General features: G+C 41.5%; 1 protein-coding gene across 1 annotated transcript in view; it reads left to right on the top strand.

The window, feature by feature from the left end:
• The window catches only part of ankrd13c (ankyrin repeat domain 13C), a 40,440-nt gene extending 28,439 nt beyond the window's left edge, over nucleotides 1-12,001 (top strand). Inside the window, exons 7-13 of the mRNA XM_049587845.1 lie at nucleotides 740-884; nucleotides 1,619-1,750; nucleotides 2,628-2,789; nucleotides 10,143-10,222; nucleotides 10,588-10,686; nucleotides 10,853-10,953; nucleotides 11,077-12,001. Coding sequence (XP_049443802.1) covers nucleotides 740-884; nucleotides 1,619-1,750; nucleotides 2,628-2,789; nucleotides 10,143-10,222; nucleotides 10,588-10,686; nucleotides 10,853-10,953; nucleotides 11,077-11,207 — 850 coding nt within the window. The 3' untranslated portion in view covers nucleotides 11,208-12,001. The remainder of the gene's footprint in view (nucleotides 1-739; nucleotides 885-1,618; nucleotides 1,751-2,627; nucleotides 2,790-10,142; nucleotides 10,223-10,587; nucleotides 10,687-10,852; nucleotides 10,954-11,076) is intronic.
• Nucleotides 12,002-12,723: the final 722 nt, after the last annotated feature.

Genomic DNA, 12,723 nt, shown 5'->3' with positions numbered 1-12,723 from the left:
CAGGGCAGGGATCAGGGATTGTTAGACAAACCAGGGCTGCCCTTCATCCAGCACACACACACAGGTGCTGCTATATTTGGGAATCATAACGTATCAGCTACATCTATTTGAAGAATGAACTCAGCACATAAAAGAGTGTGTTTGTGTCTCTGCCGTATCTGTGTGAGTTATCCTTGATGTGGAGCTTGTCATTATTCTCTAAAACTGCTCCTGGCTGTCTAATTTGGTATTCAAAATGCCCTCTTATTATCCTGGAGTTGCACAGAGAGAAAAATAGAGAGGAGGAGAGTGAGGGAAAAAACTGTCACTGCAAGTTCATTTACATTCTAGTGCTACAGTGTGTCAGGCCTGTCATACCTACCCATAGCACCTACTACTTTGTGTCTGGTCCTCACAAGCAGATCAGCTATTCTCTTTGCTGTCACGCCTCATTCCAGGACTACTCGCTTTGACAAAGTAAAAAAATTCTTGAAATGTGCTGTTGGTCTCCCATGGCAATGATTACCATACACATTGTCTGTAAACTCTCAGAGCAAAGGTGTGACATCCCATCACAGTTTTGGGTAAAGTTTTGATGGCATGTTTGCTGATGTCTGAGCTGTGGCCAAAGTTAAACTCCATGCAGCTCTTTTACTGTCATCCTCCCGTTTCCTTTTCCTTGTTCGGCTGTCTAGCCCTTCATGTATCTAAAGTTCCCTCACTGAACCCACTCTCTGTATTTGCATATTTGTGTGTGCAGATTGGACACTACTCTGATAGACTTCACAGACATGAAGTGTCAGCGTGGGGACCTCAGTTTCATCTTCAACGGAAATGCCATCCCCTCTGAGTCTTTTGTTGTGCTTGACAATGAACAGAAAGTCTACCAGCGGATACACCACGAGGTGTGTGAGACACACGCTGACACAAGACTCAAAGAGTCACTTTGCTATTTTCATTACAACCCACATTTACTGCTGCAACTAATTATTTTAAATCATCGATTTAACCTGCCAGATATTTTCTAGATTTGTTTTATCTGCAAAATGTCAGAAAACAGTGAAAAATTGGCTCCATATTTTCTCAGAGCCATATTTAAATATCTTGTTTTGCCCAACTAACAGTTTAAAGCTTAAAAATGCTCAGTTTGATGACACTTAAGACAAAGAAAAGCAGCAACTCATCACACTCGGGAAGCAACTGCTTGAAAAATGACCCTAACAATTAATTGATTGTCAAATTAATTGTAGATAAATGTTCTGTAAATCAGCTAATCATGTAATTGTGTGTTAGCTCCACCACAAACCCAAATTTTTGGGTTTGTGGTGAAGTCAGAATAAAGGCTGTTTAAATCAAAATGCTTTGTCCTCCGATGATCATGAACATTTTCAGGGAATGCCACCGCAGTGTTCCCTCATATTTTCATATTTCTTGCGAGTGGAAAATTTGACCAGAGGGTGAAACTAGACAAAAGGTCAGGTTGCCAGTATCATTAACAATCAGCCTCTGGGAAACATTAATATTCAAACAGCATTATTGCACAATCTGGCCAGTAGTTATCGAGTAAAAGTGAGAGGAAACAGCAGACATTCTCGTGTTGATGCCTCTGTAGTTTCCTGACACTGTCTCGTTTTTACAGGAGTCCGAGATGGAGACAGAGGAGGAAGTGGACATCCTGATGAGCAGCGACGTGTACTCTGCCACACTCTCCACCAAGTCCATCACCTTCTCAAGGGCGCAGACCGGCTGGCTGTTCAGAGAGGACAAGACGGTCGGTGTTGAAGTTGTGTTGTGATTGTTCTTATCGTGATATTGTTGCTCCCACACCACAGCTTTTCCAAAGTCAGCTGTGGGCCACAGGGTTTCACCTGGACATGGAATTTCTGGAATTTTTAGTAGCTCGACCCAGACAGAAAGTTGGGAATTTGATCAGTTCTCTGGGTCGGGCAGGAAATGGAAGGTACATAGACATATATCAGAATGTATATTGCAGATTATGTGTGACATAACATCAGTGATGATGGTTTTCAGCTGGTTTCTTCAAAGGGAACTCAGACTGTTGACCCTTTACGACTTGTTTGATGTGAAAATCTCAAAAGGATGAAATATTTGAAGGTGTGGGAGGTGCTGAATGTGAAAAGCGACAGAACGAGAAAGATACGGATTATTATACTCTCCCTACTTTACTACTTTACTGTGTATAGTTGGATAGGTCTGGTCTCAACTCTTTTTCTATCATTGTGGGCAAATACATTTCATTCACCATCATGTGTCAGTAGCCTGACCTGTAGATGTTACCTCCCTGCATCATCTTGTTATCTCACCCCACAAGCCTTCCCCTGTCAGAATACGACTCTTCTTTCAAAACCACAGTTCTGCTATCCATCGCCGCACACTCTGACCACTTTCATGATCATATTTCCTGCACTACATCTCCCACACCAGGCAGGGAAGAGAGTAAATAAATCAACCACAGGTGATAGGCTCAGAGTTTAAAAACAACACAGGCAGGGGGCATGAAGGTGGTGGATGAGTTATGTGAGTATTGCTTTCTGCTCTCTTGCTCCTTTGTCCTTTTGACATGTGTTTAAAAGGGAAATTGGTGACTCAGCGGGGGGGACTTATCAAACTGCTTCTCCCACCACCAGGAGCGCGTGGGAAACTTTCTGGCAGATTTCTACTCTGTGAACGGCCTGGTGCTGGAGTCCAGGAAGAGACGAGAGCACCTGAGCGAGGAGGACATCTTGAGGAACAAAGCCATCATGGAGAGCCTGAGCAAAGGAGGAAATCTGATAGAGCAGAACTTTGAGGTGAGCCGGGCTTCAATTGTGGCTGATTGTCACTTGTCATTTCAGCAGAGTGATGGAGGAAGTAGCCTCAACCCAGTGTCCCCGCCATTATCACCCATGATTATTGGGTTTATGGGGCAGCAGGGAGCATCACATCACAAACATCCCATCATAGACTGGTGCTGGAAACCTGCATATTGATAACATGGCTTTACATGGGAGTAAATATGACTAACATCCACCATGTGACTCTGAACAAAAAGACAGAATCTCCCACACCCACTACTCCCACAGTACTGTTATGTAGCTGACAGTACAGTCTGTACTACTGAGTGTCCAGTGTCTTATCCAGATCAGGGTACTGTAGATTTCAGACTTTTTTTTAATATTTTAGAATGTTTACCATTTTGTTTATGCACTTTATTAACGGGACATCATTAGTAGGGCTTTCCCAAATGCCACTTTTGGAGCTTTAAAGCTTTAGTGATAATTACCTGTGAATTTTCAAAGCTTTGACTGGACCCAAGCAGGTTGGGGGAACATATTCATATACGCTAATCAACCACCCAAACTCAACCAGACTTTAGTACGACTTAGCTCTTTCTGTAAGTTATTAATAACTTGTAATGCGGCAGATAAATGTCCGCAATTTGTCTCACCTCCTCCTTTTCCTTGTCAGCCTATTAAATTATTAGAAGTGTGAATCAGTTAGTGTTTCTCAAAGTCTATCTCATGATACTGCCGTGTAATCTTCTGAATTATGTTCACCTCAAAACAAATGAGTGATGCTTTGACCTGCAGGATATTCTAACGTCTTTACTGGGGCCATTCTCACCGTGATTCCCCCGAAAAATAGCCCATTTGAAGCTGACAGAATGAAAGCACTTATCGTGTCGTTATGATGTGAATCATGGGTGGAGGAGGGGAGGGGGACACTTAGCGCTCCATCTCTGCTGTAAATGATTCATTTAAAAACTTTTTATGTTTTACCTAAATCACGTTATTTTAAGAAACTCGGCAGTGGACACATTGGAAAGCATTGTGGGGATTTTATACCTGCTGAGGACACACACATGCATCCTTGGGATTTCTCTGAGAGACAGACTCAGTCCTCGGTGAAATTCGGAAGGATCCTTGATATTGGAACAGTTATGGGGCCATTATGGTAGCAAAATAGCTGCAAATGGGTATCTCAATCTGTGTGTGCGTAATCAGATTTGTACATGTGTAAAATAATTTGTAAAAGCGTAGTAAAGTTTGTGAATGCGTACAAAAATCTGCAAATGTGTGTGTGCGTAATCAGATATGTAAATGTGTAAAAAAAATCTACAAATCTGTATTCAGATTTGCAAGTGTATTGCGATCTGTAAATGTGTACAACGATCTGTAAATGTGTACAGAGATCTGTAAATGTGTACACAGATCTGCAAATGTGTACAGAGATCTGTAAATATGTAGACAGATTTGCAAATACCTATGTCTTCAGCTTTGACTCAGTCGGGCCTCTCAATTGGCTCTCTTTGTACACGTGATTTTTGCTACTCTTCTGCCATGTGAGTGACTGGGAGGAAGTACTATAGTGTTCACAGGTATGTTGGTGATGCAAGACCAACAACTAGATCAACTCAAGAGGAAGACATTATCTCTAGGATGAGATTTGGGCATACTGGTTTAGGCAGTACTTTACTTATTTTAAAGAAACATGCTGATGGTAAATGTAATGTATGTAACAGTGCAAATATAAAAATAAGAGAAAAATAAAATCAAAACAATTTGAGTAAAAATATACACATGATGTGAGAAAAGTATTAATAAAAGGGAAAGCATGTACAAATGAATAGGGGATAGTATGTAGCCTGTGATACATGCTATATACAGTACAGCACAATGCTACATGTACTAAACGCTGCATGTTATATACAACGCAGTGTTTCTTGGAATCTGATAAACTGTCCAATGCTGTTAAAACACGTTCAAACTATTAAAGAAACTCTCTTTCAAGCTACATTCTGCAGCTGCACCACAATCCTGCTCACTCACAAATATTAATAATCTCCAATATTAGACTATATGAATTATGTTCCATCAGTGCGACCAATCACATCGATAGAGATCATTATTCATTGATCCTACGTGTCTAAAGCTTCACACTGATTTTTATAATTTTAACTGAGATTACACATTTGCAATAAACATTTCAGTGCAGGCGCTGCTCTGACAGACTGACAGCTGTCTGATCCATGTGCACAGAGGCACAGACTTAGGCTATATATATATATATATATATATATATATATATATAAAATTAGATGGTTCTTCTTACTCCACCATAGCAGGTAGTGTGAATCTCTAAACTGTCTGCACAATTATTATTATTATTATTATTATTATTATTATTATCAAGTGTCTCCATGTGACCACAACTTAGGGGAAAGTCCAGTGACAGCTTAACTCTAACTGATAGTAGCCTATAGTAAATGCCTTTCCATAGATGTACATCAGTTTTTCCCCATCTGGCTGTCAACATAGGCCTATTCGTTCATATTTGTATTTTTGATGACATCTTTGATGCGGTGCGACACCTGCTGGTCATTTTTAATAACTACTTTTGGCGTGCTTGCTGTCATGTTGATATTTTTACTGAGAACAGACTTCACTGTTCACATCCTGAAGAAAACTTACTATAGAGCTTTCATTTTCATGGTCTATCAGCTGCATATTAACAGGCAATACAATAAAACGCTGTTGCATTATTTCATTGCCTGTCTGTGCGTCTGCAGCCTCCGGGTCTGCAGAGACATACTGCTGGCGTAAAGGCCAAGAGGTAACCTTATTTTGAAAGGCACAACCCAAATGTAAGTGACAGGGCACGTTAGCCAATCAGAAGCAAGGGAGCGCTGAGAGCCCGCCCACCAATGAAACGAAACATGAAGTGGTAAATTTGTTTTTTGCAGTAGGATCAGAAAACAAGGAATTGAGCTGAATTTCGTTTTTTTATTTTTTTTGCCAAAAACGAAAAAACGACTTGTTTCTGTTTTCTGATTGTGTCAGTTATTCCCAGAAAACAAACGGTTAAAAGGTACCTTGGTCGAAATGGAGTGTGGGTCTGGATAAATTAATATTCACAAAAAAACAACAACAACAACAACAACAACAAAAAAAATCTTCTGATCAGACCAGTTCTACTCAAGAAATAAAACAAAAACCTGAAGCAAACCTTGCCTGAATTTTTCTGGAGGATAGTCTTTATGTTTGAAGGCACACTTTCTGACTCCAGCTCCTGAATGAGTTGCTGTCTCTCCTGGTCAAATTTGGAGCAGTACTCAATAACATGCTCTACAGTCTCAGCAGTATTACATACACTACATTTATCATCAGCATGTTTCTTTAAAATAAGTAAAGTACTGCCTAAACCAGTATGCCCAAATCTCATCCTAGAGATAATGTCTTCCTCTTGAGTTGATCTAGCTGTTGGTCTTGCATCACCAACATACCTTTGAACACTATAGTACTTCCTCCCAGTGATAGCATTATTCCAGTCACTTTCTGTCCATACAGCAACAAAACAAAAGTAGCACCTGTGAGCCTGTGCTCAGGGCAAAACAATCTGAAGGTCGCTGCAGCTTGAGCCTGTCAGCCTGTGCTCAGGGTTAGGCACACTTCAAGTTACAGACACAAATCTTCTCACGCATTTGCGGATCTCACACAGCAGAAGAGTAGCAAAAATCACTGTACAAAGAGAGCCAATTGAGAGGCCCGACTGAGTCAAGGCTGAAGACATAGGTATTTACAAATTTGTCTACATATTTACAGATTACAGATTTTTGTATGCATTCACAAACTTTATTACGCTTTTACAAATTATTTTACACATGTACAAATCTGATTACGCACACACAGATTGAGATACGCATTTGCAGCTACTTTGCTACCATAATGGCTCCATAAACAGCCCTTCAGCAGGGTCTGATGACATAGCATTCTTGAAATTCTGTTTGAGGATCCTTCCTTGACTTTCAGAAACACCTAATGATCGCGCTGAGGACACTGGCCTTATCCGTGTCTGAGACTTTCCACCTGTTATCAGTTTCCTTCACCAGTTTCCTGGTGAAAAAACAAAACAAAAACCAAAGCATTTGAATACTGATTTGGACGTTGCATCACCATGGCAACAGTTGAAGCTTCGAAGCATTCTGGTCAGCCCTAATCGTCAGGACATTGTGACTGAAATGGTTCAGGAACTGTGGATACAGAGGGACTAAACTAGGAACTAAAATGTCTCTCGTGTTTCTGTTTGCATTTCAACAGCATCTGAATAACTGTGAAGAGTAGGCAAATTAGAACGATGACGGGAAAAAAAATATAGTGGTGTTTTTAATGACACGTTTTGAACATTTACACATTACTTTACCAGCCTCACAGACACTACCCTGAACCATCAGAAAGTGCCACTCCCAGAGTCAGAACGAAAGGTCTTACATGTGAAACTAACAGGAGCTAAGTTTAGTCACTGGCTCCTCCGGTGGAAATACAGGTTTAGTTCCTCAAAAGTTTCTTGGCCCCCCCCATGAACTTCCTGTGGTGGAAACATCACAGGAAGTGCCTTTCTGTGCTGACAGTTACTTCTGTTATGTTTGAGATACGACAGGTTCTACAGGTTTGTTGCGGTTATTACAATGAATATATCTCATCTGCCTTTCCCCATCCAGTGTATTTTCTTACAGGTTGTTGTTGAGTGATGAAGTTGCATAGTGAGTCAGACGTACCTGGCTTTCATTTGCCTTCTTTTGGGCCATTTAGATAGTTACAGACATCACGTATCTTTGTCTTCAGAAAGAAACCTGAAGGTTTTGTCAGTGTGGCTGGACACTCAGAGCAAAGATGCACATTTAAAGTTACTGCTTTCTAGTAAAAACGAGAACCATCTGGAGCATTGCTGTCGATAAGCATCCTGTTCACTTATACCTGCAGCGAAACCACCAGTCCAGTCCTGAAACTGTCCTGTCCCGCTGGAACCTTGGGGTAGGACACGAGTCTCTCAGACCAAATAAACCTCACAGCTCTCACTACTGTATCTGTGTGGAGATAAATCCTGTAGAAACAGCATGGACTTCCTGTCAGACCCCGTCAGTCAACTTTGCATGGGTTAATGAAAAATTCCTGTCTGACTCCATGCTGGTGTTTCTTTGATGTTTTTTGTCTGATATGAAAACAATGAGAATCTGTCCCCGATCACAGAGACAGGTCCACCTCCCCTCATCATCCACAATGCATGTATTTGAATCCAGGCACTGCCACCTAGTGGTGAAAGCTACAGCCCTGCACTTTCACATTCACAGGGGTGACTCTCCCACCCACCGTGCCCTCACTCTAGTATGTTCCAGAGTTTGCTTAGAAAGCCCTTGTCTAAACACTGACCATAAAGCCAGTCGCACAGTGAAGTCAAAGCCTCTCAGCACTCAATGGATGCTTTTTAACTGCTCGGTTGTTTTTTGTCGACTCCCCGTTGTTCTGTGCGGGGCTTTGTCTGTCTCATCACAGTGTCCTCTGTTGTCTGTCAGTGTATTTATACTCGTTTGAATCAGTGCCCACTCGTGTTTAAAGTGAAAAGGGCTCTGCTTTAGTGAGTCTCGGTGTCGATGTGGAAGCAGTTTATTCTTCCACCCCAGCGGAAAATGATCCCTGGAAAGTGGGTGAGAGGAAAATAAGCAGCTGCTGTGACGTAGCTGTGTTTACCACAGAGAGGGAGAGTGGGGTCAGCTCCGCGCCTGTGGACACAGGGAAGCGTGGGGGGCTTTTGAACAGGGCTTGACACTATTGATCACATGGATGAAGGCTAAAACCCCCGGTGCCATGGAATGATGGAGGGGTGGGACGGCATACCATCAGATCAGGGCCTCGGCAGGCTGTGTGTACTCTGTCCTCGTCACAACAACACGCCAGAGCTGATACACAGAGTGTGAGAGCGAGCACTCAGCAAGGCCGCGGCCCACAGTGAAACACCAAAACACGTCTGTGATGACTACAGTGTAGGTGGGAACGAAGGGAAACTAAGATAGCGTCGCCATTTTGATTCACACAGCTGACCCTTGGCACAGTCAGGTGTCTCGTCATCCACATCATTTTTCCACATTATTCTGCCCTAGTTGCCTTATTTAACCATGGCTCACAAAAGAGAGGTCAGCTGGTGTGAGTCAGTGTGAACGTTGGCAAGAACAGCGAGTTCACTTGAAAATGAATGGAGCTCACCACAGGTCTCATTCAGGGCAAAAAGTGATGCTGAAGTGAACTCCTTTAGTTTATTCAAGAAGGCTGAGTCAGAGTCATTTTTCTGAGGAAGCCTGGATTATTGGGTATGAAGAGGAAACTCCTACATGTTTTCATCTGGGTGTTCTGGAGAAAGGTTTATTTAATGTTGCTGTGCTGGTGGATAGAGTCACAGCAGATAATAAAGCTGATCAGGAAAGGTTCTGGTATTCATTACAGAGGACAGTACTTTGAATGACTCCATAATAATCACGTTTATTAACTGCTGGAAACAAATCTTCCAGTAAGACGAGGAAGAGCTGCTCCTGCTTTAAATTATGATTGACTGTTGAGCTTTCAGTATCATCCTGTATGTGTCTTAGTGTGAGCACTGCATCCTTTGGCGTATCCATTCCTCCGTTATAGACAGACGTTTAATACTGACTCTGATCATATACTCAGAGTGCTTTTATCTTGTTGTTACACTTTTTTAACATACACATTCTGTTTGTCTCTGTGTTTATTCCCTGTGTCCTGTCCTCCTGATCTTTGCTGTAGATGCTTGAATGAATAAAATAAATGAAAGTGAACAGAAAAAGAATGTGAAAGTAAACACAGGAGTTATTCATCCTCCATTTGTTCCCACCCCAGCAAACATTCACCCTGAGCTATAAATGAAACAGACTGCAAACCGAGGCGATGTCCTTACTGCTCTTCTGTCTCCCTGTTTGCTGCTGCAGTAGTGTTGGAAATTTAATCCTGTAAAGTGTGAATGGAAAAAGGATGAAGAGCAGAAACACTGCTGTTCAGGAAGTAAGAACAATATGTACAGACCTAGACTAAAGAACACAGTGAAATGTTTTGACGTCTCAGGTGTCAGATGTTTGGTGCTGTACTAAATTACAGCAATTAAGTTGTGTTGTATGTGTGAAGCTGAGAAGGCCAAACAGAGGTTACTGTGGGGTTAGTGATGCACTGGGGCCCTCTAGTGGTGTACACTGTGCATGTCATCTCTCTGTGGGAATAAATGAAGATAACGTGACGTGCTGAAGTAATATATGCTGCTGCAGTTTAGTTGTTGGATCTGCCCCTAACGTGTTGTATTGTGTTTTTCTCTCTGCTCTTCAGCCGGCGAGGAGGCAATCTCTAACTCCTCCTTCACCCAACACTATATCCTGGGAAGAATACATCACTGCTGACAATGGAAAGTAGGTGTTACAGAGTAAACCAGACCGTTAAGAGGAATAAATGTTGCTATAATTCATAGACACATTGTGTTTGTGAGTGAAGGAACAAATCTGAAAAAATAAAATCCAAATGTATCGTATTTTTTTATTTCATGGAAATTTTCTGATGCAAACATCTAAGTTTCAGTATGACAGCCTTGTTGTTTCCTCTGACTGATACGTTCAGTTTCTGTTTAGTAGGAACATGAGTGACAGAAAGCAGAGCGAGTTACCTCCATGAAAATAACTGTAAATTTCAAAACTCTCTGCATAATAACCAGACGTAAGCTCTTCATCACGGGATTACTCTCTGACAGATTGTCGTCTCTCTCTCTCTCTCTGCTCAGAGCTCCTCATCTAGGTCGAGAGCTGGTCTGCAAAGAGAGCAAGAAAAACTTCAAAGCCACGATAGCCATGAGTCAAGACTTCCCTCTGGGCATCGAATCGTGAGTCTTCTCTTTAACGTTGGCGTCCAGACTGTTATTAAGATGCAGGCAGCCAAACATTTCTCCTGGCATGTGCGCAGTGGTGATAAAAAGGGAAATTACCAGTTTGTGCAAATGACAGAAAGAAAATCTATCATATTATTTATTTTGTTATTGTTCTCCCCAGGTTGCTTAATGTTCTGGAGGTGATTGCACCCTTCAAGCACTTTAATAAACTCAGGGAGTTTGTTCAGATGAAGCTCCCCCCTGGCTTTCCTGTCAAGCTCGGTGAGCAGAATTTTCATTTGAAAATATGTAAAGAAATCCACCACAGGCAGGTGTTAGATTTACAGGTATGCCTGTGAGATCTCCAGAGGTGTAATTAGTGTTTCTGTTCACGTCTCTCTGCAGACATCCCTGTCTTTCCCACGATCACAGCCACCGTGACGTTTCAGGAGTTCCGCTACGACGCGTTCGATCAGACCATTTTTACCATTCCCAACGACTATAAAGAAGACCCCAGCCGCTTCCCCGACCTTTAACCTCTCAAGCTGGAGCAGGAAACAAACATGCAACAAGGCGACATTATGCTACAAACCAGACTTTTTGAATTACAACAGGAAACACAGAGGGAAAAAACATCGTTTCTCGCCACTTTATGGATTTCCATCTCCCATCCCGACCCTGAACACAAACAGCAACAAGACGACCTGAGTTTGATACAGGACTTTAAAATCGGATGGAGGCCCGCTGTGGCAGAGAGGTCGACATCTGCTCATGTTAGAGAGGTGTTTTTAAGCTCAGTGTTGAAGGTTTTTACTCACACCTTCAGATTTGGTTTAATCCAGCAGCCGAGGCAGGAAGTGCAACTAGCGTGGACCTGAGAGGCCGAACGTCTCGTCAGCAAGAGGGCATTGGGGTTTAAAGGAGTGACAGCAGAGCAGGTGAGTTTTCTGTATACGGGGTATGAGTAGAAGACAGAAAGACAGTTCAGTTGATGCTTTGTATTTAAGTATGTACGTAATGTTTTTAAAGGGAATGTGTTGAACTGACCTGTAGTAAAGCACTGATATTACTGTGTGAGTTGCTCTGGAGGAATTCCACCAAAAATGACTTTTTAGGCTTTTTTTCCTGCGTCAGTAGACTTTAAGAAATTTGTTATATAGATGTCAAGGAGGCATTAAATTGTATATAATAAAATGCACACTTAAAAGAATGATATTATAATGAAATCACTACTTTTTGCACTCAATTCTTTAACAATTTCAAATTTAGAAATGTTTCCAGAGATTTCACAACACTGAAAATCAGTTTTGGAAAATGTTAAAGTCAAGTGGCATCTTTAGTAGGTTAAAAACCTAAAAATCAGTTTTTGCAGAATTCCTTTGTGTGTGTGTGTGTGTGTGTGTGTGTGTGTGTGTGTGAGAGAGAGAGAGACAGAGAGAGAGAGATTTCAATGGGCATGGAGTAGCATCACTGAACTTTCGGGCACTATTTGGATCCACTACAGCCGCTCTACATTCAGTTGAGTTCATCAGCACTCATCTTGTGATACTCAACCCTTTTATCCTGCATTTGAAATATTCTAGTTTAATCAAGGCAACGCTAGAAATGTTGCCGTTTTTATGGTACCACAGAGTTTTCTCTTAGTTTGTTGGAGTGGCCGCGTGTGTAAGTAATCATGTCTAAGCCTTTTGTTTCTTACTACATCTTTGTAAACTATGTAACAAACTGTACAATTGTGCTAAAAAACGAGAAGCGGGGATTGTATACTAAGTAGATATTAGGGAATAAATGAATGACAACAACATTCATGCCATTTTTACACCCTAACGACAAGAACCAGGCATTTCCCCCTGCACAGTATGTAAATACATGTTTTATGAGCCTTTGTCTTTTATGTTCTGTTTTCTTATTCTTTGTGCTGATGAGTTTAAGGTGTCCTCTGCGAGAGGAGGAGCTGCAGATTTTTTTTTTTTATGTAGCGTCACTAGTTAATTAAGAGTTTGTTGATTTGTAACATGGTGGCTGTTGCTATTTTTGTACATACTTGTAATG

The sequence above is a fragment of the Epinephelus fuscoguttatus genome, linkage group LG10 (assembly GCF_011397635.1).
Source record: "Epinephelus fuscoguttatus linkage group LG10, E.fuscoguttatus.final_Chr_v1".
Taxonomy (NCBI): Eukaryota; Metazoa; Chordata; class Actinopteri; order Perciformes; family Serranidae; genus Epinephelus; species Epinephelus fuscoguttatus.
This window is presented reverse-complemented; position numbering and strand designations above follow the sequence as displayed.